Here is a 27,864-nt window from a genome sequence, read left to right on the forward strand (position 1 = left end):
TGTGTATTTTGTACGCCGGAACTACGTCACACGCTGGGGGCGTGGCTTTGGAGGCATCCTGGAATTCTCGCGTTGCTATTGGCTGAGCGCGAAATTTCAAATGTCGTAGAAACAAACAGCAGCACGTCAGAGAGAGGAACATGCTAGGTGTTATCTGAAGAGGTTGATTTATATAAAGCCAATCAAACTGTCGATCGATACGATAGATTATCGGAAACAACCACTTAAAGGACTTATTCTGTAACTTAATACAACATGGATATCGCTGCTTATTTACAGTAAGTGAACTTTAACGTGAACTTAACGTTCCTTGGTGTTAGCTTCATGCTAACCATCATATTTAACTTAGACTTGTTTTGCTTTACTCCAATGTTCCGTACTTTCATCTGTTTAGGCGCTTTGAGGAGAGTTTGAGCTCCTATACAGGAGACGACCCGCTGGATCCCTGGGACAAGTGAGTCATCTGACTGTTAAAGTTAACATTGGTTAGAATGAGTTAGCTTGGTTAGTGTTTTTATTTCATGCAGGAGACAAAGCATTCATGTTCTAGTTCTCCACTGGTGAAAAGTACCATTTACTCAAGTGTTGTACTTGTACTTCATTTTCTACTACTTCATACTTCTACTCCACTACAATTCAGATGCAAATATTATATATTTTTTACTCAATTACATTTTAATAACTTCAGTTACTCTCCAGATCCAGGTTAAGAATTCAACATATCAACAAATAAATTGTTATTATTATGCCAATAAGGGTTTATTGATCCCCAGCAGTATATAAAGTTATATATTATTTATATATTTAATATTAACCCCACCTTTACCACAATATGCATGTGTTTTTGTTCATATTTATCTTAAATTTGTACTCTATATCATCCATACCATATCCATGTATTTGCATTACATCCATTATCACATACTCTACAATATACTCTACTACAATATAGTAGTTTATCTATCTATCTGTCTATCTAGCTCTGCAGCATGAAGATGTACACAATAATGCATCAATAACCTTAATTATCCAATAATATATACATAACATTATTATATATATTGTTCTGAAATTGGCCATTTTGCAAAATGAGTACTTTTTTCTTTTGGTACTTTAGGTATATTTTAGTTGTCATGATATATTTTTAAATTTCCAATTGTGACCAGTGTTCCTCTCATCCCAGTATATTATTTTTCCTTTCAGTTATTTTCTTTTCTTTATTAGTACTCTTACTCTGTAATGCTCATTTTGTGCAAACAGGCACTGCACTTGAATAATATATGCGTGTGTGACAGCTGAGAGAATACTGAATGCACCTATTTCCCCAGGTTTGTGGAGTACCTGGAGCAGAGGTTACCTGCAGACGGTGGCAGCGGGATGACGCTGGTGTTTGACACTCTCGTGCAGAAATTTTTGAATGTGGAGCAATACGCAAATGATGTCAGATTTGTGAACTACTGCATCAAATGTGTAAGTCTCACTGAAATATTATATCCAAAAGTCACACGACTAGAGTTGTTATTCAGATTTATGAGCATTTCTTCATTCTAACTCTTTCTTACAGGCCAGTTATTATTCTGACCCTGTCGCGCTGTACGGTCACATCTACAGTAAAGGCGTCGGCACCACGACTGCTGCCCTCTACGTGGCCTGGGCTCAGCAGTATGAGCAGAAGGGGATGAATGAACAGGCAGAAGCCATGTACCAGAAAGCAACGGAGAACCAAGCCCAGCCAGCTGACACTGTTCTCAACGAATACGGGTAACAGCAAAGAAATAGATACCTAGATACAGCACAGAGCTTAAATGTTTTTCATCTGTCTATTTGAGGGTTCTTTAGTCTTCTGGAGACACCGGACTGGTGCTATTATAACATTTTAGGAGGGCAAAGACATCAGACAGATGTGTGTAAACATATACAAACGTACCAAACTCATACGGACATTACCCCACATTGTACCCACTAGGCATGGGACGATATGAAAATTTCATGTCACGTCTATCCTGGCCAAAATAATTGCGATATTATCCTAATAATCATGAAAATATGCTCTTAATATGCTGGAATATACTGAAATCACTTAAAATCACTTTCCCTCACATTTTGTTAAAGGGACTGTTTGTAACTTTTTAAGCGTATAAATGTAGCGGGTCGGCACACATGCGCGTTCGCATATGCGCGCTCGCGTGTGGCTGGAGCCTCGTCTCCGCTGCCTGCTCTCCTTCACTCAGACAGAGCGCGCGTCCTTGTTGTCTTGCTCCACCTCTAGACGTGAACGCACGCTCACTCCACACTGCAGAAGAGTTAGTTTAGCTCTGAGAATATCTAGTGAATGTTCAGTGGACGTTTGTGCAGAAATAACTGCTGCAGTTCCTCCAGACCAACAGAGGTTTCCCGTGTCTTGTGAAGTGACCGAGCTCTTCAGAGAGTTACGTTGTCTTCTCGTTACCGACCGGGTGCCGGTGTCTCCTCTGCTCTCTCCGGCTGCGGGCGGAGAGAGCAGAGGAGACACGCTGCTTCAGCCTGTACTTAATAACAAGACAATAAAAGCAGATAAATAAATTAAAAAGCCACACTTACTCCTTACTAGGTGTTTCATAGTTGTTTGAGTGTGTATTATTCAGTCACCAACATGTACAATTATAACTTTAATCTGATCTGCAGGCAGTTTCAAACCAGAACCAGAAGCCAGGCATCAGTATCACGTAAGAGTGTATCCACTTCCTTCTTTGTTTATTACGAAATATATCTATATCTATATATATCTATCATGTCAGCTACTAACTGTTTGATGTTTTTTGTAAAGCAGGGAGCCGGAACCCGCTGCAAAACTCCCAGTTATCCAATCAGATGTCATCTCACAGCGAGCCTGCTGCTCCAAACAAGGTGTGTGTCTGTACATTTCAGTAATAATCATTTAATAACAACAATATCTGCCGTTCAGATCCACTTATAATGTTCCTCCTCTGTTACAGGCCTCCGTGGATTGTCCACCCAAACCACCGACATATAGAACCACCATAACGTAAGTTACTTTTCTCTATAAATCTATCTATATGAGATCAGAGGATGTTCTGGACGAGGATACGCTTTACAGTGTTTTGGCTGACTCGGATATTCAGCTGTATTTATTACAGCCAGAGTATACGGCTGAAGAAATGCATACTTTAGAAATTGATATGATGATCTGATGTATTTCCTCTATAGAGTGTCTCGCTCTGAGACCTCAGGGATGATTCCCTCCAGCCAAAGCTCCGGCGTTCAGATGGTGTCGGAGTACATGACAGATGAGCTGGAGTGTGAAGGATCTGAATTTTGCTTTGAGGAGATCCGAGCAGAAAAATACTTCCGTAAGCTGCGGGAGAAGCAGGCGATGGAGAGCAGAGAAATTAGTAAGATGATTATGAATCCAATCTGCTTTCATATAATTCAGGGTTAAAAACAAAATACTGCAAGTAAGATTTAATTGGCGAGACTCGCATGATGTGTTTCATGAAGTGAGTTATTAACTTTGTTATAACATCTGTTTTTGTTTTGTTTCAAGTGGAGAAGAGGCCGAGTGAGGCGGACGAGGGCAACCTGAGCATGGACTGCAGTTTGGAGAAAGTGAACGAGGATCTGGAGGTCTGTGGAGGTTTAACCAGCCAGCCTTCATCCCAGAGGGTGAGACTGCAAATTCATGTTTGTTGTTGTTGTTGTTGTTGTTGTTGCTGTTGCTGTTGTTGCTGTTGAGTGCTTTCTGTTCTTCCTGTTTCATCTTCTACTGAAGATAAAAGTTCTTAATTTGACTCCAATAATTTACGATGCACGTAGCTGTTCCTGATTGGATTCTTTTTCCACATTGCATCCTATACACATTTTCCATTTAAAAATTCCAGACCTCTCTGTAGATTTTTCAGACCATATTTGACTGTGTGACTTTTTGACTCGGGCTGCAGCAGATGCTGTGACAAGACTACAGTGCTTTGGTGCCTCCCTTGCCAAAGCGCCGCCCTCGGCAATTGCCTAGTTTGCCTATATGGACGCCCCAGCCCCGGCTGTGACGTACTGACGCAGCTCTGGAGCGTGCATTCAGTCGCACGCCATAGCCTTCTTCTTTGTCTTGCTTTCGACAACATGGAGCTCTGACCCACGCTGCCTCACACAGTGGTAAACATTTGGCTGCACTTGCTGCTCCAAATGCCACAGAAATCACTCTGCTGCTTGTATGATCAATTTATTTTTAGAAAATCTGAATTTTCTATTTTAGATAACAGAACAGGGGCGGTAGTCTGGAAACAGACGTGTTTTTCCATACTATCGTTTCTTTTTTCCATACTTGGAAATTACTAAAATCAAATTCCAGACTTTTCCATACTGCGTAGGAACCCTGTATCCTAGAACCTTCTTGAGTTATCAGATGACTTGCAAGATGTTTACTTTCCCATCTTTCCCATCCATCCCATATGACATGAATGCAGCATTAGTCTGGTTAAACATTTGAAATATAACATTTAAAGAGGGAACACAATGCATTGTAGTGACAATGTGTAAACAGGATAACTTCAACTTCAACCTTATGTTTTCTTTGCTGCAGCTGTCTGCAGTAGAAACAGCTACCAGTCTGTTCCCGAATCCTACCCAGCATTCCTTTGGGCGTCCTCGACCCTCGAACCGTCTGAGCAGCAGGCGCTCTCTTGGCTTGAGATTACACACCGAGCCCGCCTTCATCCAAGAGACCGCCGCCGTCCCCGAGCCGCCTCAACAGCATCTCAACGCCGGGGCTGCTGCTGACACAAGCCCTCTGAGCTCAAAGGTATCCCATCATGCCCCAGTCCTGGCTGACAGGAGCGTTCATTTACCACAATCTGCACCGACGTCGTCGGCGTCTGCCGTCCGGACCTCGATGGTTCAGCAGCTCGTCGGCTTCGAGCAGATGAAGCTGTCGCTCCACAGACCCGCCGGCATCTCGGCTGACGTTCTCCGCCAGGACGATGGCGTCCAGCCGAGCAGCGCGGAGAACAACAACGCCAGACATCAGTGAGTAGCTTCGACTTCTGCATATAGCAAAAAAAAACAAGCTGAAAACTGTTATTCTAAATTGCTTTCTCTGTTACTTTCTTCCCCCTCAGGGAGGTCGTTCAGCCAGCGGAGCTCGAGGAGAAGTTCAACAGTGAGTCCATCAGTTGTTCAACCAGTGAGCTCCTCCAGTCGTAGCTTCTCGTGACTGCTTTTAAACCTCCCGTTTGTGTCTGTCTCAGTGTCTCAGGGAGCCACAGCCAACCTGTCTCACATCACTCCCAACACCTCGCTGGGCTTCGTTCAGGCCACGCCGTCCAAGGCGCTGCCGTCGCCCACCGTCAACACGCGAGAAGCGCTGGGTGAGCAACACAACCTCTACGATATGTGTCCGAGATGTTGGAGGGTTTTTCTGTCTTACAGTACGTAGTTGAAGCGAGAGTGGATGTGAGTTGTCCGTTGGCTCATGTTTCACGTTTTCATGCTGCTAGGATTGATTCAAGTCGACTGTGCTTCAGCGCTCCAGTTTTTGGTGGTGATGCACCAGATTCTGCTGCACATTAAATGTTTTGTATTACAGTGTAGTATTGTCTAAAGTATTGAGGTATTGATACATAGTGATACAGAATATTTGAAACAGTTGACATTCTCATTTTCTGCAGTTTGGATATGCCGGTACCAGCGGTGCTTTCACTTCCATGTTGTGCTACATTCCTGCTAATGTACAAATATTTGCATCAAAATCAGACTGGTCCTTTTTCACACTGCATCTCTGACAAGCAAAATAGTAGTGACAAAACTTTTTACCCAAAATTAAAACACACAGCACTGCTTTCACTTTCACGCTCCTGCTAATTAACAAATCTCTGCATCAAAATAAAACATAAAATAAGCTCTTGCATTTTCACCTTGCCTGTAAAATACACAGTATATGACTCTTTCACTCTGGACCGCAGCCACGACATTCAGGAAAGCTTTGCACAGGCTGAAGGTGCAGAGTGCATGCACAATGGCATCCCCAAAAGTGAAGCCAAAACATCTGGATCACCCCCCCTGGTGGCTGGATGTTAGTTTAGAAACGCTTAATTTGATATGCAGCAGAGTTTTCTATGAGCGGAGCATTTTAAACGTCAGTATCTTCAATTAATTGTGCAGCCCTTGTGGTATTGGATATTAATATTTTTAAAGGTTTTGTATTGAAGTTGTAAATCCCAGTATCGAGATTCGTGCCAGCGCTGTCACAGTGAACAACATGTAATGTGGTTTTGTATCATCCAGATGTGATCATGGACATGTTCCAGGCCCCGACTCTGCTAGAGGACCCGTTCAGCAACACGTCAGCGCTCCACGCCGCTGAGACGGAGTTTGACCCCGGCTACCCAAGAAATGGTAAATCAGCTCTTTGCTGCGACTCCTTCCTTAGATTCTGTAACCGTCATTCTTTCTGTTGACGTTTTCCTGCAGCTTTCTGACAGTTAACACAGATTCTTGTTTCTTTGATTTTTGAAAGGAGGCGTCTCGTCTTTCAGCAAGCCGTCGACCACGGCGGCGTTCACCGTCTTCCAGGACGACACTGACAAAGAAAACGGCAGGTAAATAAAACGGATTCCAGAGAGACAGCAGCAACACACAATATGAACATCCTAAATATCTGCTGCTAATTCTGTCAGGCGTTATCTAGAGTTTCTACTCACATATGTAGTGATTCTATGGTGAAATAAAGAATTTAATGAATAATGTTCCTGTTATTTTGTCCCTCTTTCTTTCTGTTCAGTGCTGCTGCTCCATCTGCGGTTGAGAAGTCTAATCCAATCAGAGCACTGGCAGAGATCCCGGTTTCTAACAAACCGAATGTGAGTATGAAGAAAACAAACCAACACTTTAGAAGTGTGTTGAGCTTCACAATCACTTTTAAAGGTGCACTGTGTAATACCTGGCTGCATTTCACCTCTACTACTGGGTCCATACGATCTCTATTTACAAAATTCAATGAAACTCAATACACAATACAGGGACAGTTGGACATTAAATAGCAGAGCAGGGGGACAAAGTGAGACCTTCTACCTGCTGTGGACTTCATATATTCTACTCACTATGATTTGAATATCTCCTCCCCGCCCAGGAGACCCCTCAGGACCTGATACCAGACGAGAGCACCATGTGGGGCGCTCGCTACAACTCCCTCAACTCGCTGGCCGCTTGTCCCAACAGCACCTCAGACTTCGCCATGTTGGCTCAGTTTGTCTCCACGCCGTTCACACACAAGACGCCGTTCAACTTCTACGAGGAGGACCAAGGTAACGGACCTAGACACACACACTTCAGTTTCCATCTGTAGTCTCTTTTCCTGCGTCACATGGTCTCATTCAGGTTTGGGAACATGATTGATTTTTCTTTTTATTCTGCAGAGAACAAAGGTGATGGAGAAGATGCTGACGGCGATGCTTTATTCAGACGTCAGACGAAAAAACTCAGGTAACTAATCTGTTGCTGTATGTATTTATTCATGCATTTATTTTTTGTATTCATTTCTGCATGATTTTCCCTTTGCATTTCGCCCTTTATTTATTTTCCCAGACTTTATTTTTCTTTTCTTTATGCATTTCTGCCTCATTATGCAAATGAGGGGGATGTCACATTTTATCAATGAATTAATGGCTACATTTATTTTTAATATTATTTTTGCTACATTTAATGACATATTTATTTATTTATTTATTTATCGAGTCATTTATTTTTATTTATTTTTTATTTTTTTTATTTTGGCAGGTTCCGTCCTCCATAGATTTCTGACATCTTCTAGACTAAATGTTTAATAGATGATGAAACCAGTCTTCGTTGTGGTCCTTCATGATATAAAGGTCATGTAAAGTGTGGAGTATCTGTGACCTGTATCTGTCTGCCCCCCCCCCCTCAGCCCCATCATGGAGCAGAGTCCGTCTAATGACACCGCCCTCAGTCGGATCGAGCCTCCTTCCGCGGGACACGGCACCATCGTGGGTGAAGTGCTCGCCACGGCCCAGCACTGCCTGACCACCTCCTCCATCACCATGGTGCAGCCTCCCCCTCCCACTGTCCTCTCCTTCAGAGACCAGACCCTGTGTCCCACCGACTCCTCCGTCTACAGGACCACGGCGGCGCCCGGCTGGGAGGTGTACACCAGCCCAGAGCAGCCGCCCAAACACGCCTCTCTGCTCGCACAGCGGCCCGAGAGCTCGGTCGGACCCCGAAGTGAACCTTTTAGCATCATGGAGGATTTAGAGAAACCCGCCAGTCCAGAACGCGTCCAAGTTCCTGATGTCCCCATGAGCCCAGAGTGTGCTCTCCCCTCAGACTGGCTGGCCGCCACAAGCCCTAAGCTCAGAGTGGAGCCGGACCTGGACGCCTTCCTGAGTCCCCATCTACTCAATAAAGTGGACTTTGTCCCCAACAGGACCCTGGACGTCCCCATGAGTCCACAGCAGCAGCCGCCGCTCTGTGCCGCTGACGTGCCCATGAGCCCGGCGCAGCCACCACAGTTCAGCACTGAGGATGAAGCCATGATGAGTCCAGACAGAGCACTGAGGCCGGCAGCCGCTGACGTGTCCATGAACACAACAGCGGCGGCGGTCAAGCTGGCATCAGATCCCTGGGATGATGAGCTGATCTCTAGTCTGCTATCATCACTCAGCCCGCCTCTCACCTCTCACCCCCGCTGCATCACCTGGCAGTGCAACGTACCCAACATCACCCCGAAGACCACCATCAGCATGGGTAAGAGCTCTTATTCATTCACATATTGAACATTTTCTTTAACATTTTGGACATTTTTCACATATTTTTCACATATTTTCACAATTTCTTTTCACATATATTACAAATAATTCTCGCATGTTTTTGAGACATTTTTCACATATTTGTCATACATTTATTTATTAGTTAGTTATTGGCGTAAATACTAAACTGTAAACAAGTCACAGATTCAAACATGTCATCAGCGGAGTCTCGTGATTGGTTCGCTCGCTCCACGACGTGAAAGCGTCTTTCGCCAAACAGACGTAACTTTACACGCTCGTCCCTCCGATGTTACTGCTCTCATTCACCACATTTTCCAGGAGGATAATTGGCGGTACTGATCAGGGATAGAATGTGTGAAAGGGACTTGAAAACGTATTTTAAATCATATGAAACAGGGAAGATTTGTAAAGGTTAAAAACACGTTGTTTTTGTTAGCTGATAAATGGCAATATTATTTATTAATTATGGATTTTGTGAGGAAGCAACAACTCCCTCACTAACTGCTTAGTAAAGGGTTAGGGTCATTTTCCATTTTTATGACAGGACAGTGGATAGAGTCTTGAAAGGGGGGAGAGAGAGAGAGTGGATGCGGAAAGGGCCACAGGCCGGATTCGAACCCGGGCCGCCGCGGTCAGGACCAAGCCTTAATACATGGACGCCCGCTCTACCAACTGAGCTAACCCAGGCGCCCTCTTCGTGACTTTTCACCTTGCTCTCCTGCACCTCACCTTGCAACAGATTTTGTAAAGAGGTTTTGACTAAATTCAACCAAAAAGAAAATGTTGAAATGAAAATATTTTCCTCCTGACAGGAAAAGCATCCCTGCGAGTTCTCTGTATCCTCGGACACGGTGCTTTTGCCACCGTCTACCAGGCTACTGACCCCAACACCTCAGAGAGGATGATGTTAAAGGTAAGACGGTGGTTTATTATCAGATGTAATTCATTTGACAGAGTAACTTTCTGTCTGCTTCATGTCCACAGTGAATATCTGAGCCTCTCTTTGTTATCGTCTGCAGGTTCAGAAGCCGGCCAACCCCTGGGAGTTCTACATCAACACACAGCTGGACGCTCGGCTCCGGCCCGAAGTCCGTCACCTGTACAACAACATCCGCTCCGCTCACCTCTTCCGCGACGGGAGCGTGCTGGTCGGCGACCTCCACAACTACGGCACTCTGTTGGTACGTTCAATCACCTCCGAGACACGATCACTGTCTTACTGATTTACAATAAAAACACGTCCTCTTACCCCTCCTATCAGAACGCAGTGAACATGTATAAAACCCTGAGCGACAAGGTGATGCCTCAGCCTCTCACCATGTACTTCACCGTCTGCCTGCTGCACATGGTGGAGCAGCTGCACGCCATCCATGTCGTCCACGCCGACATCAAACCTGACAACTTCCTGCTGGGACAGAGGTAACCGTCGATAACACACGCGTTGTGTCTCTACCATTTAAACATCGCCGTCTTCATCGCTACTGTTGTTGTTGTGCTTCAGGTTCTTGGACAATAAGTGTTTTGAGCCGGACAACCTGGACCACGGCCTCGTGCTCATCGACCTCGGGCAGAGCATCGACATGGAGATGTTCCCAGAAGGCACTGCTTTCACCGCCAAATGTTTGACGTCGGGCTTCCAGTGCACCGAGATGCTCAGCGGGAAACCCTGGAACTATCAGGTGAGGACGCACCTGTCATTATACCGGAGTATTATTCAGTTTTATCAGATATATTTATTTCTTTATTTAAATTAAAAACAAGTGATTAAAGAGTAGTACCATTTATTTTGTCTTATTTTAGTGCTCAAAATGTGATTTACAGGCAGCAAAACTGACATTTAAGTTGCAATTTCGACATGAATTAAGACCCTTTTAGAGCAGCTTTCTTTTACTGGATCTTGTGTTGAGTATTTTGCTTTTGTGTGTTTGTAGACGGATTACTTTGGAATAGCGGGGACCGTCTACTGCATGCTGTTTGGGACGTACATGCAGGTCAGAAACGAAGACGGCGTGTGGAAGACCAACGCCGTATTCAGAAGGTAATTCCTCCAAACTAGAGGTTGGATTTCTCCAGATTGTGTCGTCTCTTTATGGCAGAGCATTTATATATTCATTAAAGAACAACTTATCTGGAGGTCAGAGGTTAAGGGACCCCTTTTGAAAATGGCCATGGCAGTTTTTCCTCGCCAAAATATAGCGTAAGTTTGGAGCGTTATTTATCCTCCTTCATGACAAGCTAGTCTGACATGGTTGGTACCGATGGATTCATCAGGTTTTCTAGTTTCATATGATACCAGTATCTTCACTCTAGCTTTAAAACTGAGCCGCTACAACCTAATCGAAAGACAGTTGTACTGTCCCAACACAACGTAACCAGATGTTCTGTCTGCTCCACAGGAACCCCCACAGCGACCTGTGGCAGGAGTTCTTCCACACTCTTCTCAACGTGCCGGACTGCGACTCCCTGCCGAGCCTGCAGAGCCTCCGCTGCAAACTGACGACGGTCCTGCAGCAGAACTACAGAAGCAAACTGCCGTCGCTCAAGAGCCGCCTGATGGTTCTGCTGCTGGAGAACTGCAAGACGACTCGGAAATAATGACCCGAGACGGATCTCCTCCTTTCATTTCACATTTTAACTTTGAGGAGGACTTGTACATATAAAAGATTATTATCAAGTTGTTTTTTCTATTTCTTTTTTATCTGCTTTTAAATTGTTTGACTTCTGGGATGATGACCAAGAAGAATAAAGTGTTTGAGTTCAGAAGACGAGGTTGTGGAATTTATTGAAGCTGGTCTGCACAGATACGAGTTATCTGATTCTAACAAATTTCTTTTTTCAGAATTGGTGTCGCACTTTGAACATTTATATTTAATCTTACGGTTTACTAGATTCAGGTTTTTTTTTTTGTTAGAGGACTCCACAATATCTAATTTTTCAGATTTTTTTTTAACAATCACTTTTTTTAATACAGATTTTTATATTAAACTTTATATATAATGGAAATTGAGCAGGTGATTTTTTCCCAGACATTTTTCTGTTATTTTCACAATTTTTTTTACATATTTTACAAATCGTTTTTGGACATTTTTTCAAATAATTTTTAAAACTTTGAGCTGTTTTTTTCTGGTGCCAATGTTCTTGTGCTGTTTATTATTTTCTGATATTTTTCACAAATCTTTCTGGTATTTTACAAACATTTTTTTCACATGTTTTTTAAAGCTTTTTTGAGCTGTTTTTTTCTGGTGCCAATGTTCTTGTGATGTCTATTTACTAATAATTTTCTGATATTTTTTTTCACATATTTATTGTTAGTTATCAAATCACCAATGAAAGCATTTGCGTAAATACATTTTGGACATTCTTCTGGTATTTTCATTTAAAAAATTTTTTTTGTATTTTTTACATATTTTACCAATAATTTTTGGATGTTTTTAGGACATTTTTTTTAAGCTTTTTTGAGCTTTTTTTTCTGGTTCCAATGTTGTCTATTATTTATTAATATTTTTCACACATTTTTCTGGTATTTAAAAAAAGAAAATTACACACTTTACAAATAATTTCCAGATGTTTTTAGGACATTTTTCACATTTTGTTATAGACATTTTACGGATATTTATTTATTGCTAGTTATCAAATCACCCTGAGAGCATTGGCGTAAATACTAAACTGTTATGCTGTGAAAAGTTTTTTATTTTATGGTTTACTAATTTCAGTTTTTGATAGATTTAACAAAGATTTCTTTATATTTACACTTTATATATAATAATGGAAATTGAGCAGGTACCTTCAAAGTATCTTGAACAAAACTCTGTGGAGCGTTTTAGCCTCTTTTAGCTCCCAGTTTTGGTCTCATTTCCTGAGTTGTGAAGTTGACTGTGTTGCTCGGGGAAACAAACAAAGTGTGTTTATCATGCTGAATAGCTGCCATACCTAACGTGTGTTTACTGTGACCACCATGAGGGTGTGAGGGGGATTAGTTGGTGTAAAATCTGATCCAGAATCAGGGTGTGTTAGTGTCAGTCTGCAGCCGCGGTTCATCCTCCCTCCACCTGTTCAGACCTGCAGCTCAGCTCGCTGCATTCTTCTCCCGCTCGCCCTCAGGGGTTTACTACAACAACCAAACATGTTGGCTCATCTTAAAATTCATATTCATGTTCTCAAACAAGGTGGATATGTAACAAGTAACTTCATTGTGCCAGACTTCCTTTAACTTTTAAACAACTTTATTTACAAATAAACATTCCTTTAATATACATATTATTTCCTCCAGGTGAGATGTTAATGTTGATATGATGCAGGTAGCAGCACAAAGTCTTTACTTTACTGCTCAGCTGCATTCCCAATAGTTCAGTCAGGACCTGAAGACACACCCCACAGCAGAAACACACCTGCACAGCCTGCTGCCTTCAGGTTCTGTCGGAAATATCTAAACTATGAGATCTGAGCTGTACAGATGAGATGTTTAGAAGCAGAGAGGAGGCGTCAAAACACCAATGAAATAAAAATACAGCAGTATAACAACGATGAACAAAATGTATGGATGAAAGTGTTAATTAAAAATAAATATTTCCTCTCAGTCGATGTCTTGAAACTCAAACACAGAATGAGTTGAGTTTCAAATATCAGCGAGGGGAAGGAAATGTTGAATATGACCTCGTATTGCTGCCAATAATATTTATTTTAAAAACATATGCCCAATTTCTCCTGCGAATGATAAAATATTCTTGCTTAAATGAGGTCATTGTCATGTCATAACAACTTGTTCTAATTACTTATTTTCTTATTACTACATCCATTATTCCATTTTAGCATGAAATATTCAAAGTGACTTTATATAATGTTTTGATTCTTAATAATAAATCTATATAAGAAAAAGAAAATAAGAGTAATAGATACAAGAATAAATCAGTAAATGAAAAGATTTGGAAATATAAAGAGAAATAAATAAAAGAATAAATAAATGTGGAAATATAAAGACAAATAACAAAATATTAAAGAATAATTTTAGGTGTTTTCAAGTATCTTCATATTTATTTGTTAATTTACTTCTGTATATATGAATGTACATATTTTTAAAGTTATATATTAATTTATTGCAAATAAATTACTCTATTTTTCTGTATATTTTCAAACATTTTTTACACACTTTACAAATAATTTTCCGATGTTTGTAGGACATTTTTTTCCACATATTTTTCATAAATATTTCTGGTATTTTCTTCATTTTCGTCTTTTATTTTTATTTTTTTACATATTTTTGGTTGTCAAAATAAAAAGATAAAATATCCAAATGAAGTAAAACCATGTAAGGCTTTAAAAGTAATAATAATAAAAAAAAGAAGCAGTAAATGTTGTGTCACATCTGAGAAGCATAATGTTCCGAGCAGCACCTGAAGGCATCACAGCAGAGAAGGACAACCTGAGTGTTGCTCAGTGAGAGACAGCAGAGAGACTCAGAGAGCCATGGAGGGCAAAGGAGGACTGAGTGATGAGGCTGTGTCTGCGGCCTGCAAAGAAGGAGATCCCATCACCAAGGTGAGAAGCTGCTCTTTCATTTATTCTTTTAGTGTTAATAGATTTATTTTAGTTTTACTGCTCTGGCAGAGGAAACACAGACTGTGTGGTGAGGAAGTAATGCAGTCCAACCTGTTGGCAGGTCTGAGACCTGCAGAAGCCTGCAGGAGGCCTGTCAGGACTGACACTTCTCAACCTTTAACATGTTGGACAGGAGCTGCTGTTGAGCTGCACAAAAAGAGGGTTTAAAGTTGTTTATACTCAGAAACAGAGCAGCTGTAATGCACATCTGTAAAGGCCCAGATGACATAAAACATGTAGTCACATTATCCAGTCATGCAGATAGTTTCAGTTTCATGTGCCAACATTTAGAATCATCCACCTGTGAGATTTCTGCTTCAATGGAGGTGAAACTCAACAACAATAGAGTCCAGGTAACTCTGGATGATCCACAGAACATTGAGAATGTTTTAACAGTAGTTAAAGAGGTTTGTAGATTTTTGTGATATGAGGTATTAGTTTTTTTATGGAGTCATAGGAGTATAGGAGTAGCATAAAAAATAATAAATCTGTAAAAGAATAAGAAAATAAATGTAGAAATTTAAAGAAGAATAAATACGTAAATAAAAAAATGTGGAAATGTAAAGTGAAATAAATACAAGAATAAATAAGTAAATAAATAAATGTGGAAATATAAAGAGAAATAAATACAAGAATAAATAAGAAAATAAAAAAATGTGGAAATATAAAAAGAAAGAAATACAAGATTAAATAAGTAAATAAAAAATGTGGTAATGTACAGAGAAATAAATGAGAATAATAAGTAAATAAAGAATGTGGAAATATAAAGAGGAATAAATAAAAGAATAAATACAAAATGTGTGAATAAAAATAAATAAATGTGGAAATATAAAACAAATAACAAAATATAAAAGATAATTATAAGCATTTTTATTTATTTTCACATTTATTTGTACATTTATTTCTGTTGACATTAATTTTTATATTTTTAAATATATAAAGTTATGAATTGCATATATTTATTATATTGCATATGTGAATTACTCTATTTTTTTGTATAATTTTATTTGTTTTGTTTATTTTGATTTGTGATAACAATATGAGGGTTTGTTCCTTCAAGTGGCCATTATTTATATCAAAATGTTGATGAGTGCAGCTTTAAAGCTGTATTGTGTTAGTTTTGTTGATGTCTGTGGTCTGTGCAGGACTACATGATGCAGCAGACGATGCTGAGGGTCAAAGATCCGGTGAGATCTCTGGACTTCTACACTCGGATCTTGGGCATGACGTGAGTCCTCCGTCTGGTCCTGACACCAGTTAGGAAGCCTAACATCAGTCCAGACTTTATTATTCAGCTGTCTGACCTTTGACCTCTAACTGGTCTCCTCCTGTTGTTCTCCAGCCTCCTCCAGAAAATCGACTTCTCCTCGATGCGTTTCACTCTCTACTTCCTGGGCTTCGAGGACAAGTCGGACATCCCGGCCGAAATCAAAGAGAGGACGGCGTGGACTTTCTCTCGCCGAGCCACCATAGAGCTCACACAGTACGTATGATCACCACGACACCGAATACACCCTGAAACACCAGAAACCACCCCCTCCACAAAAAGAAATATATATATATATATATTATTTATGCATTATTATTTTTTTTATTTTTTACTTTATATACCAGTGTGTATTTATATATATATATATATATATATATATAATATATATATATATATATAATTATATATAAAAAATTTTTTTTCACTTTTCCATTTTTAATTAATTAATTTATTTTTGTTTATTTATTATTTTTTATTTATGTATTTATTTATTTTTGTTTTCTTACCCATGAGTCATCTGGGGTAATTGACTAATCGGTCGTTTTAGTCTTAGTTGACTTCTATGCTTTTTTCATGCTGAATGACTTATTAATTTAAGAAACTTCTGAGCACATCTCTGTTAAACAACCAGATTTAAAGTGGTGCGTTTGTGTGATTCTTTGTGGAGAAACTCAGTTTTACAGATCTGTGGATTAAATCAACTAATCGATTATTCGACTAAGAATTTCTTCGGTCGAGGATGGTGCTAGTCGGGAGATTTTGTTTTTCAAAATTATAACTATAAACCTGTTTTCCTGCCGTTCTTACTAAAAATACATATTTATTTTGACCTTCTGGAATAAAACACTTGATGTATGTTTGTAACTTGATGGCTGATGAATGCTTCAGTGTTTTAATGAACTTTATTTCTGTCCGTCAGTAACTGGGGTTCAGAGTTAGATGAAACTCTGTCGTACCACAACGGGAACAACGAGCCCAGAGGATTTGGTGAGAAGTTTAACTGAGCTCAAACACTTTGTACTCTTTACGTGCGTGTGTGTGTTTTGGGTGTAACCGGCTGTCTTGTTTTCAGGTCATATTGGCATCGCTGTTCCTAATGTTAAAGACGCCTGCAAAGTGTTTGAAGAGCAAGGAGTGACGTTTGTCAAGAAACCAGACTCAGGTGAGTCAGGAATCAGGTCCACAGGTCTGTCTGTCTGTGGCTTTTTAGATATGTCTGACGGATTAAAGAATCAGGATGTTGTTGTTCTAGATGTGTCAAGAAAATTAAAAACACTAAATCATCAGTAATGCTCTAAAACAGCTGCTGCGTGCCGTGCTGAACACAGCCTGTAAATCCAGTCTGATAATCTAGATTTCGAAATGCAAACATCTTGTTTTACTTAAACAAATGTCTCTACATCATGTTGTTGGTTGATATGAGTTTCCACCAGGAGGTGGAGCTCAGGATCAGCTGGACGTGAGGCTGGGATCTCTTTACTGGTGTTGGTCACATTGTGGAGACTCACCTCTCAAAAAACATGAAGTTCACTTTACATGTTGGGGTTAGACTTGGTTTTAGGTTCAGGTTTGATTATGTAAGTCAGTTTAGTGTTCTTATAATAGACATAAATGTTTACCGTTATATTAACTGTCATGTTCTCCTCCTCTCACAGGTAAAATGAAGGATCTGGCCTTCATTCAGGACCCGGACGGCTACTGGATCGAGATTTTAAGTCCTAACAACATGTTCTCATTAATGACACCGTAAAGTAGAGACACACTGGTCCCTCAGCTCCTTTTCTAAAAAACAAAACAAATAAAAAACCCAAACAGAAAGTTGCTCTTTGAATCATTCACAGTCTGTTGAAGAGTTGAAGATATAAAGGAGAAATATTTTAAAATGATAAACCTTCTGAGGTCCATCGTAAACATAAACGTGACTTCACCATCAGCATGCTGATATTTGCTAATTGTAAACGGTGGAAAGACTAAGCACTAAACACACATTTTGAGGTACTTTACTTGAGTATTTCCATTTCATGCGACTTTATACTTCTACCCAGAATGTATATTACCAAGAAGTGAAAGTCAACCGGTCGCTCCATTGCAACATCAGCGCCCAGCAGCAGAGCTACGCTTCCGCCATTTTGGACTGAAGGCGACTACCGGACTCCGGTAAAACGTCTGCCTACAAAGTGTCCTATAAAAATAAAAATAAATTATTTCTATTCTATTGTCATATTCTATTACTTAGTTAGCTTTAGGAAAAGATGGTGGTTGGGGTTAAAATAACTCCGGAAGTTACGTGACAAATAAATCAACGTTGACTTCTGGCCTCACACGGGGCACCAATACCGGTGAAAGTCTGGTGTTTTCTGACCCACCCATCCTCCCCGACCTCCTCTCTACGCAGCGTTCGCTGCTCTTTATACTTCCTGGTTCACGAATACATACGTATTGATTTCGTGCTGACCATCTGGAATTTTTTTTAAATTAATGTCTATGTACACCAATCAATACATTAAATTTCGTGACTATTTAACGAACTTCTGTGCGACTGGGCTGTTTGTAACCGACACAAAGTAGGCCTAAGGCAGGGCTCAACCTTTACTATCAAAAGAGACATTTTAGGCAAAAAAAAATTCTGTCTGGAGCCGCAAAACATGTGATCATTGTGATGAAGGTAACACAGTTTATAAGTATATAGTATATAGTATATAAGTCTAATGCAGTGAGGGCCAAAGAGACAATGTACTACGGAGTATTAGGGCCACATTGAGGGAAAAAACATCTGAGATTTACAGAATAAAGTCGTAATATTACGAGAAAAAAAAAGTTGTAATATTACGAGAATAAAGTCATAACTTTAGGAGAAAAAAGTCGTAATATTACGAGAATAAGGTCATAACTTTAGGAGAAAAAAGTCGTAATATTACGAGAATAAGGTCATAACTTAAAGGGAAAAAAGTCGTAATATTACGAGAAAAAAAGAAAATAACACATAAAATTATTACTTTATAATATTATGACTTTATTCTCGAAATCTCAGATTTATTTTTTTTCCTCAATGTGGCCCTAATACTCCGTCGTACCGTCGTACCATAGACCTACAACAATGATAAAAACAAAAAACAGTTATTCATTTCCATTTTTAAAACTCCCCAGGGAGCCGCTGGAGAGGAGCTGAAGAGACGCAGGTTGCCGACCCCTGACCTATGCAATGGCCCTACACTGTAGTTTTACTGCCGTTCATCAGAATACTTCTTCCAGCACTGATTGCTGGTTTTGTAAACTGCCGGCTGCGTTCTGTAAAAGTAGTAAAAGTATCGGTGACATGGATTAACCTGTTCAGCCTGAACAGAAACACATAACGCTGTCTGTCTCCAGTTGTTCTCTCTCTCTCTGTGTCTGGATGTAAAGTGCTGACCGGCTCATGTCACCCAATTTACCGCCGGTCACTTCAAAGCGGCGTCCCGGCGTGAGAACCGTGTCGGCTGACCGGGGCGGATTTACGGCCCGCAGAGCTGTTCCCAGGCCTGTCAGCCTTTAATCCTCCATTCAGCTGGAACTGACGCCGGCTTCTTCTCTGGGAGGATTTAACGGGTGCAGCAGTGATTTCAGTAAATCAACTGTAAGATGAAGGCAAAGGAGGAGTGGATTAACGTGTGTGTGTGATCCTTTAACGCCGCTCCAGTCTGGTCACTCAAACATACCTTCAGTTAAAGAGTTTAAGGTGAAAAACATTTTAGTTTTGCAGGTTCATTTAATCATGTTGACACCTATGGAGTCATAGGAGTGCCATATAAAAGAATAACTCTGTAAAAAAATATAAGGAAAATAAAGGGGTAAAAATAAATAAATTATATTATCTAAAAATAAACAGAAAAATATAGAGTAGTTTATATGTTTGTATTTTAAATAAATATACATAGATATATATTTTAAAAAATTTACACATAAATAATGAATAAATAAATGTGGAAATAAATTAAAATGCTTACAATAATTTTTATATTTTGTTTTTTGTCTCTACATTTCCACATTTATTTATTTTTCTATTTATTTCTCTTGTATGTCCAAATTTGTTATTTATTCTTTTATTTATTTCTCTTTATATTTCCACATTTTATTCATTCTTTTATTTATTTTATTTATTTCTCTTTATATTTCCAAATTTTTATTTATTCTTTTAATTATTTCTCTTTATATTTCCACATTTTTTATTTGTTCTTTTATTTATTTCTCTTTATATTTCCACAATTTGTATTAACTTATTTATTCTTGTATTTATTTCTCTTTATATTTTCACATTTTTTTTATTTGCTTATTTATTCTTTTATTTATTTCTCTTTATAATTCTACATTTATTTTTATTCTTTTACAGATTATCTCTTTTTATGTCACTCCTATACGACTCCAAAGACCAGGCCTATTCAATTACTTTTTTAATTTTTTAATTTTATTATTCAGAAAAACAGTGAAGTGCCAAAGGGGCCGGAATACCCATAAACTTGGTGTTATGTCAGCAGGTTATTGAAATAAAAACACATTGATAGTGCTTTTAACAGTCCGAGTGGTAACGTTGATGAACGAGAAGGCACTCTCTAAAGATTAATTCTCTCCAAATATAAATCAAAAGTTTACACTGAAAAAAAGAAAAACACCATACCAGCTGTACTTTTCATGACAGCGGCGATATTATTACGTCATCTTTATTTGTAAAAAGGCACACAGAGAATCAGAGAACCTGATGGTGAATTCAGTGACGGATTACATGTAAACCACATAAAATAAAAAAGTGTAAAGGTTTTAGTCTGATGATGAAATACTGTTTCATTTATTTCAGCCAGTTTGTATCACCGTTATTGTTATGATGTTAATCTTCATCCCAGTTTGCACCAGTCTGAACACAGACCCGTCTGAGACTGTGCTGGTTGATCCGTTCCTGTTAGTTTGGTTAAACATCAGAGAAGTGATGATGTCAGAGGACGACTTTGGTTCATCGCTTATTGTCTCATAGTCTGGAAGGTTTTAAAGGTCAGTCTGCTCTAATTCTACTTTTTGTTATTGTCCAAATAACATATTCAGAATGCCAGAAGTAGATTTAATATGTCCCAATATGTCAAATGCAGTATGGCATAAATACCAGGATGTCCTACTCAAGCCTCCAGGAAGAGCGCCGGGCTTTGAAGCAAATCTTCGTAGTGGCCAAACGGCGGTACTACAGCGTCCGTGTCCGTCACGTGATGCCATTTCGCCCCAAAAGACTTTTTCCCGTAGACTTACATTGGGAAAGTACAACGGAGTATTAGGGCCACGTTGAGGAAAAAAAATAAATCGGAGATTTCGAGAATAAAGTCAAAATATTTACAAATAATATTACAACTTTTTTTCTCGTAAAGTTATGACTTTATTCTCGTAATATTACAATTTTTTTTTCTTGTTAAGTTATGACTTTATTCTCATAATATTCCAACTTTTTTTCTCGTAAAGTTATGATTTTATTCTCGTAATATTATGACTTTTTTTCTCGTAATCTCAGATTTTTTTCTCCCTCGATGTGGCCCTAATACTCCGTCGTAGGAAAGAGACGTCTGTAACTAAGGTGAATCAACTTCCTAAAAAATAGTTTGTGCAGGTTTTTACTAACTGAGTGTCACTTTGTTTTAAAGTGAATCTGATTCAGGAACAAATCAGCTGAACTCGGTTAAACTGGTTAAAACAGTTCAATAAATCTGAATAGAAAGAAAAAAAGTCAACTTGTGAAATCAGCAGGTGGGAAACGGTTAACAGAAGTAGTAGTTTGGGTGAAGCTCGGTTTATCAGTAGTTTGTTCTCTGGTGATAAAAGTGTTAAATCTGTCAGTCAGGAGTTAGTCAGCAGCAACATGAGTCAGTGAATCAGTCAGAACGCTCCGACCTCGGTTCCCCACGGTCTGTAGGGTTTACTGCTGCTGCTGTGAGGAGTCTGGGAGGAAGAGGAGGAGGAGGAGGAAGAGGAGGAGATGGGAGGACTGGTGGTGGCGGCGGTGGAGGTGAAGGAGGAGGGAGGGAGGATGGGGAATCCTCCGTGGAGGGCGATGGGGAACGACGCCGAGAGGGAGAGGATGGAGGCGGAGAGAGGAGCGGGGGCGCAGGGGAGCACGAGAGACGAGGAAGAGGAGGAGGAGGAGGATGAGGAGGAAGGAGAGGAGGTGGAGTCTGCATGGGAGGAGAAGGAGGAGGCTACGCTGCGCTGTGACAACTCCGCCAGCCTCTGGGGGGCGCCACCTTCTCCTGAATCCGGAGGAACGGACAGACCGCTCAGTCCGTACGGAGGTCGAAACGCCGCCGCCGCCGTTGCCGTGGCGACTGCAGCGGCCGCAGCAGCAGCCCAGTGGTGGTGGTGGAAGGGGTGAGGCAAAGAGTGAGGCTGGTGCTGGTGGTGGTGGTGGTGGAGGTGAAGTGGCGAATGGGAGGTCACGGCGAGGGCGGCGGCGTCGCGCTGAGAGGAGCAGGAGGAGAGGTGGGAGAGGATGCGGGAACGCAGAGGGTCGCCGGAGTCCAGGCCCTCCACGGCGCTCAGGTAGCGGGAAACCTCCGTCACGCACTCCCTGAAACCCAGAGACAGGAAGTCCAGGGCCAGAGCGTGGGCGTCAAAATAACCTACAGAGAGAGAGAGACGCTTAAACTTTACAATCCAAAAATATTTATTCATTTATTCATTCCAGGTAAAAAGAACACGTGACGTGTTCTGGTGGATGTTTTCTGCAGCGATCAGCTGATTGTCTGTTTGTTCTGCTGCTGCTGGTAAACCCAAACAAACGCTGCAGAGAGACGGCCTGTGAACGCAACCAACGCTGACCTCGCCAACACCCCCCCTCGCCTTTCCCGCTGGCTTTATGAAAGCAAACAGCGCTGCTCAGGGTCAAGTGGTGCTTTTATCCCCGCGCTGCTTTCCCATGGACTCACCACCTCCCTCTGACACACACACACACACACACACACACACACAGTAGTGTTTGACTGACAAACCAAACACTCTTCAAAGAACGAGCGCTGACACTGACTAATGCTTCGCCTCACGTCTTCTAAAAGTCACTTGAACGCATCACGAAGACGACGGACAACTGACCAACAACCTGCACGTTCTGAGCAGAAATAACTACACGTATAATTAAAGTATTATGTATTTCTACTGCTAAGATCATCAGAGACAAATAATAAAATAGCCGACAATGTTCATACCACTGTGAATCTGAATCTACAGTCTGGTGAGAAACTTAAATGGCGACTCCATCTGCGTTCTTTTCCCTTTTTGTTTTCAAATGGAAACGCCCCGCTCAGACGTAGGTCACCAAAGTAAGCTAATCAATAAGGTTATGAATAATGTGAACGATGAATTCACCAAGCTAGTGAGCAGGTAACGCAGGAAACGCAACGGCATAATGACAGACGAGAAAGATGACGGCCGTTATATACGACTAAAATTACAATATATTAACTTATTATGCACCAAAAAATTAACTTCCAAGGCCTCCGCCAGTTCTGACAACGTCAACAAACACGTCACAGGTCGAGAACTCGGAGCTTTCAGAAACTTCCCACTGACGAGGTCGTGAATACCACAAGAGGAAAAGGGGGGCGTTCATGTGGACTCTTCTCGTGAACACGGTAAACGCCACCACATTTGAAGGCAGCAATAGTCCGCGTAGGGAGGAGGTCCAACACGTTCTCTTTCCATCTCGTCATATGACGAGTGATGCTTATGTCAGACCCCTCGGCGTCACTTTTCTGTCGCAGTAAACACGTGATTAATGTTGTGAATTAAACACTTGCTTAGGTTTAGGAAAGAACAACAACGTTGGGCTAAAACATGACTACGTTTGTACGGTGAAAATGTGTCCGGATGTTGTGAACGCAGGACATGAACGAAGCCTTGTCTTTGTTGTCTCCAAGAGTACAAACAGATCCATCTGTCTGGTTACCTTTCCCTCCGGTGGCCTGCAGCACCTTCAGATGGTCCACGGTCATCTGCAGAATCTCTGCCTTCTCCAGTTTAGCTGAACCCTGATCAAACAAAACCCCGACAGTTAGAATCCCTTTAAACAGCGGTGTCAGTGTGATAAGATGATGCTGGTTTTCAGTCCAAACCAAATTAGTTCCCCAATATAATATTAAGAAAATTATAATTACAAGATAAAGATCTAATCCTTATGACATCAGGACCTCATAATGACAAGGTTTTAAGTCATAAGTGCAACAAACAGAAGCCACAAAGAGGAGAAAACTTTTTCTTTTCATTGATGTGACGTTAAATTAATATTTTGAGGGAGGAAGGAAAAGGTAGTGAGTTGAATTTGACATATAAAATTGATAGAATAATGTTACGATATGGAGGGTTAGAGACAAACAGCACACTCAGACTGAATAAAAAGGCAACAAAATGCTCTGCAGATGAAATGTTGGATACATGATGGTTTTACAGATCATCCAACATCCAACTCAGTCTCACAGCTGTTCCTGAAATAGTCACGAAATGTAATCTATTTGATTCATTTTCACATACACATGAATTTAACTTTTTTTTCGTGACGCTCAGCACGACTTTCAACAACCTATTTCTCGTGCGTTTTCCTACGAATGTCCAGCAACACGTGTCAATTTCTGCTCCAGTCTTTTCAAAATAAAACTACTTAGTTTGGTGCTTTGGGTTAAAATTACTCCGTAAGTGCTGCAACTTAAGTACGGAAAGTTACGTTGACAAATCAACGTTGACTTCTGGTTTCACACGGGACATGAAAAGCGGTCTGCTGGCAAAAGACACTTTTCCGGTTCACAGTTGCGTGGATTACATAAGAATTGATTTCGTGCTGAACATCACGAAAAAAACATGAAATTCGTGTCTACGTACACGATTCAATACATTAAATTTCGTGACTATTTCACGAACTGCCGTGCGACTGGACTGGATCCTGAGTAGATTTTGTTTTAGTAATCATGAAGTATTCCTTCACGACACTGGGCAGCTTTCCTCTGCAAGAATATATAGCTGAAGACGGGACAAATATTATTTGGGAGGACTCGGACAATGATTCAATATTATCAAACTGTCAGTTCAGTCGTTTTGTGATATGATCATGTCAGGTTCTCGTTTTACAAACGTTTGTTTCAAGCCCAATGTGACAACAAACTACAGAAATGAGTCCCTGAAGGTTTAGTTTTAAATGTGTGATGAGTTGTGTGAGATATAATCTCTAACAGAGGGACAGTTTGTTGCTTTAAACTCATTTTATACAGGATTGTATGGACATCTGTCATTTTACTGAGTGAAGGAGTCACAGACAGCTGAATCAGTCGTTAATCACACAGGTGTAGTGATGATGATGAGAAGGAGGAGGAGGAGGAAGACTGAAGTATTTAAAAACAGCCAAAGTTTGCAGGAAAAATGAACTGATTTCATTGCAAACGCCACAATAAATGGATTTTGCTGCTTTGCATGAGTTTGTTTTGTCGAAGCTCAACTTTAGTGATCTTGAACTCTGGAGTATAAACTGCTCTACTACAGATGAGACGGGAGTCCATCGTACAAGTAAAGTCTCTTCTGATGTGACGTTAAACCAGAAACCAACAGATCAGAACAGAAACTGTTAGTTTTATAGATTTTAAAGCCTCTGGACATCCGCACGCACGCACGCACGCGCACGCGCACACACACACACACACACACACACACACACACACACACACACACACACACACACACACACACACACACACACACACACACACACACACACGCACGCATGTTTTCAGTTCTTCTGGCTGCTCTGGTTGAAGGTGGGCGGAGCTTTGATGGGATTTTATCAGGTCACAAGTCTTCATCCACCAATGAGAGTGATGAAGGTGTAATTTGTCCCGCCCCCTACCAGGTGCAACGAGGCTGACGGTCCTGAGAGGAGCTCTAATCAGACACATTAACTGATATCACCTGTGTGGGTGTTCGGAGGCGCTCCAGCCTCTCCTGTTGTCCTCCTGGTTCACACCATTCAGGCTACATCCTCACTAATGTTTTAGTTTTAAAAACGCATAACGTTTGCTACGTTTACTCCTAACGTCCACACTACTCCGGCGTTTTCAAGCCTCTAAAACGGAGACGTTTGAAAAACACTGCTGACCTTGTTTTAGTTTTAAAACTCAGGGTTAAATCGGGGGTTGTGTTTTCTGGTACGTGTCCACAGGCTCTGGCTAGGAAGGTTCCTTATGGAGTGAAATGACCCGGAAGTATCTCAGTAGCAGCCGTGATGAGAGCTGTTGGAAAACTGCTGAGGAAAGGAGCTTCAATGCTTCCTTTATTATCTCCTTTAGCAGAGGAAACACTGGAGCATCCTTTACCAAAGGAAAGGAGAGAATAACATCCCACAATTCCTTGCGGCCGCAACTTTTAAAGCGGCGCACCATTCGGCCGTTCATGAAAACAAACGATATGCTGATCTTGCATAATATGTTCATACAGTCATATGCTAATTGGGATTCATGTTGATAAATATGAGTGGACAGTGAATGCCGTTGTAAAACCGAAGTGTGTTAGTGTGGATGTAGCCTCAGGCTGAGGGATTTATTGGTTCTGTTTGGATCCTGAGAGAACCCTGATGTGGTTCTACGGAAACAAACTCACCTGCTTCTCGAAGGCCGTGGGGACGAGCCTCCGCAACTCCGACAGACTGTTGTTGATTCTGTCTCTGCGTCGCTTCTCGATAATCTGACAAACAAAAGAAAACAATAAAAACTCTGAACTGTAAATAAACAACTCCGTCTCATTTGTGAAATAGTCACGAAATTTAATCAGTTTGATTCGTGTACATAGACACACATTTCCTTTTTTTTCGTGACCCTCAGCACGACTTTCAGCAACCTATTTTTTGCGTGTTTTCCTACGAATGTCCAGCAACACGTGACGCACGTGTCAATTTTCGCTCCAGTCTTTTCAGCTTACTTAGTTAACTTTAGGAAAAGATAACAATAACACCAGAAGTGATGTAACTTAAGCGCAGAAGTTCCGTGACAAAAAAATACTACGTTAGGATTAGGAAAATATTGTGATTAAGTTACGCCAGACCGGAAGTGGCTAAGTTAAGTACGGAAGTTCTGTGGCCTACGTGGCGTTCGCCGCTCTTTATCCTTCTTGTTTCACAATTACGTGAAATTTGTTTTAATTTGTGTCTATGTACACGAATCAACACATTAAACTGCTGTGCGACTGGGCTGTAATATTTAAACACCAGAGCTAATCATATAATACTTTATCAATACAAATAACAACTTTACCCCTCTGCGCTTTTTCCTCGCCATCACTTGAGTGGTCGTGGTCGGCGATCCGCATCTGATAAAGGACGACTTCCCGTGCCTGAAGAACAAAATCATAATTCAATCGATGCATTAAATAACCACATTTGACCTAAAACTGAACAGTGTTGATTTATCTCCAGAAGAGAAGTGGAGTAAAGTTTGATTTCCAGTTTTGAAAGTGACAACAGACCAAAAGAAAGTGGACAAATGTCCAAATAAGAAGCTGCTGGACAAACATGTTATTTAGTACTGTAGTAAATATTGAGCCTCAGAAAATGAACAGTACTTCATCACCTCCCGTCTGGACTACTGTGATGGAGTCCTGTCCGAGGAACCCAGCAAAGCCCCGGACCGGCTCCAGTATGTCCAGACCTCAGCTGCTGGTTCTGACCCGCACTAGGCCCCGACAGCACATCACCCCGGCACTCATCCACCTTCACTGGCTTCCAATCAAGTCCACCACCATCACCTATAAACTCCTCCTTCTCACATACAAATCCCTCCATGCACTTGCCCCCCAGTATCTATAACCGACCTTCTCCACCCTAATACTCCATCCTAGAAACTATGATCCTCTGACTGGTCTGCTCTCCACCCTTCACACCAGGCTGCTTCATCCCTGAAGCACCACCTGTCCATCAAGGCCTCTGACCTCTAACTCTTCCTACACATCACTCCTTTTAATTACCTGGCTACAGTTTGTCCTCTGTTTTATTTATTAGTATGATTTTGAAATATATCAACACATTTGAGTATCCAGAAAGGGCTATATAAATAAAATGTATTATTATTATTTTTATTATTATTTCTGCACCAGTAAACCAACACAATGGTATTTTTTGAAGGACAAGCAGGCACCTTTAAATCTTGGAATTAAATAAATGAATAATTAAATTAAAATAAAATAAAAATAAAT

General features: G+C 40.7%; 3 protein-coding genes and 1 long non-coding RNA gene across 6 annotated transcripts in view; 2 read left to right on the forward strand and 2 right to left on the reverse strand.

Moving 5' to 3' along the window:
• The first annotated feature begins 88 nt into the window (after positions 1–88).
• Positions 89–11,539, forward strand: bub1 (BUB1 mitotic checkpoint serine/threonine kinase). 2 transcript variants are annotated; one of them, XM_037751599.1, is made up of 24 exons: positions 89–278; positions 395–454; positions 1,329–1,470; positions 1,565–1,761; positions 2,665–2,705; positions 2,807–2,886; positions 2,976–3,025; positions 3,208–3,392; positions 3,545–3,663; positions 4,577–5,019; positions 5,112–5,152; positions 5,241–5,360; positions 6,277–6,387; positions 6,509–6,590; positions 6,773–6,851; positions 7,121–7,295; positions 7,407–7,473; positions 7,916–8,751; positions 9,587–9,687; positions 9,794–9,955; positions 10,036–10,193; positions 10,276–10,453; positions 10,706–10,812; positions 11,171–11,539. In XM_037751599.1, the coding sequence occupies exons 1-24, from the start codon at positions 256–258 to the stop codon at positions 11,367–11,369; spliced, it is 3,756 nt and encodes a 1,251-aa protein (XP_037607527.1). In that variant the 5' UTR covers positions 89–255; the 3' UTR covers positions 11,370–11,539. The 2 variants fall into 2 exon arrangements, with proteins under 2 accessions (XP_037607527.1, XP_037607528.1); XM_037751600.1 differs by having other exon boundaries at positions 2,810–2,886.
• Positions 11,540–14,153: 2,614 nt separating this feature from the next.
• LOC119476672 (lactoylglutathione lyase-like) lies at positions 14,154–17,457 on the forward strand. The gene is made up of 6 exons (XM_037750089.1): positions 14,154–14,309; positions 15,515–15,597; positions 15,712–15,852; positions 16,559–16,626; positions 16,712–16,801; positions 17,295–17,457. Exons 1-6 carry the CDS (start codon positions 14,238–14,240, stop codon positions 17,387–17,389), a joined length of 549 nt encoding a protein of 182 aa, XP_037606017.1. The 5' UTR covers positions 14,154–14,237; the 3' UTR covers positions 17,390–17,457.
• Positions 17,458–19,389: 1,932 nt separating this feature from the next.
• LOC119476876 overlaps positions 19,390–27,864 on the reverse strand; it is an 18,620-nt gene continuing 10,145 nt past the window's right edge. The window contains exon 3 of the long non-coding RNA XR_005204122.1: positions 19,390–19,400. This is a non-coding gene — a long non-coding RNA (uncharacterized LOC119476876). The remainder of the gene's footprint in view (positions 19,401–27,864) is intronic.
• The window catches only part of hey2 (hes-related family bHLH transcription factor with YRPW motif 2), a 7,789-nt gene continuing 1,061 nt past the window's right edge, over positions 21,137–27,864 (reverse strand). For both annotated transcript variants that reach the window (XM_037750468.1, XM_037750467.1), the window contains 4 exons: positions 26,928–27,006; positions 26,278–26,361; positions 23,588–23,669; positions 21,137–22,265 (listed from right to left, as the gene is read on the reverse strand). In XM_037750468.1, the coding sequence (XP_037606396.1) occupies positions 21,526–22,265; positions 23,588–23,669; positions 26,278–26,361; positions 26,928–27,006 (985 nt within the window). In that variant the 3' untranslated portion in view covers positions 21,137–21,525. The remainder of the gene's footprint in view (positions 22,266–23,587; positions 23,670–26,277; positions 26,362–26,927; positions 27,007–27,864) is intronic.

This window comes from Sebastes umbrosus, chromosome 18 (assembly GCF_015220745.1).
Source record: "Sebastes umbrosus isolate fSebUmb1 chromosome 18, fSebUmb1.pri, whole genome shotgun sequence".
Taxonomy (NCBI): Eukaryota; Metazoa; Chordata; class Actinopteri; order Perciformes; family Sebastidae; genus Sebastes; species Sebastes umbrosus.

Bases quoted from the DNA above. Each gene is read 5' to 3' on its own strand.
- bub1 (XM_037751599.1), top strand. From the start codon at position 256: ATGGATATCGCTGCTTATTTACA. The intron at 455-1,328 runs GTGAGTCATCTG...CTATTTCCCCAG, and splicing joins CCGCTGGATCCCTGGGACAA to GTTTGTGGAGTACCTGGAGC. The intron at 3,664-4,576 runs GTGAGACTGCAA...TCTTTGCTGCAG, and splicing joins GCCAGCCTTCATCCCAGAGG to CTGTCTGCAGTAGAAACAGC.
- LOC119476672 (XM_037750089.1), top strand. From the start codon at position 14,238: ATGGAGGGCAAAGGAGGACTGAGTGATGAGGCTGTGTCTGCGGCCTGC. The intron at 16,627-16,711 runs GTGAGAAGTTTA...TCTTGTTTTCAG, and splicing joins CAACGAGCCCAGAGGATTTG to GTCATATTGGCATCGCTGTT. The intron at 16,802-17,294 runs GTGAGTCAGGAA...CTCCTCTCACAG, and splicing joins TGTCAAGAAACCAGACTCAG to GTAAAATGAAGGATCTGGCC.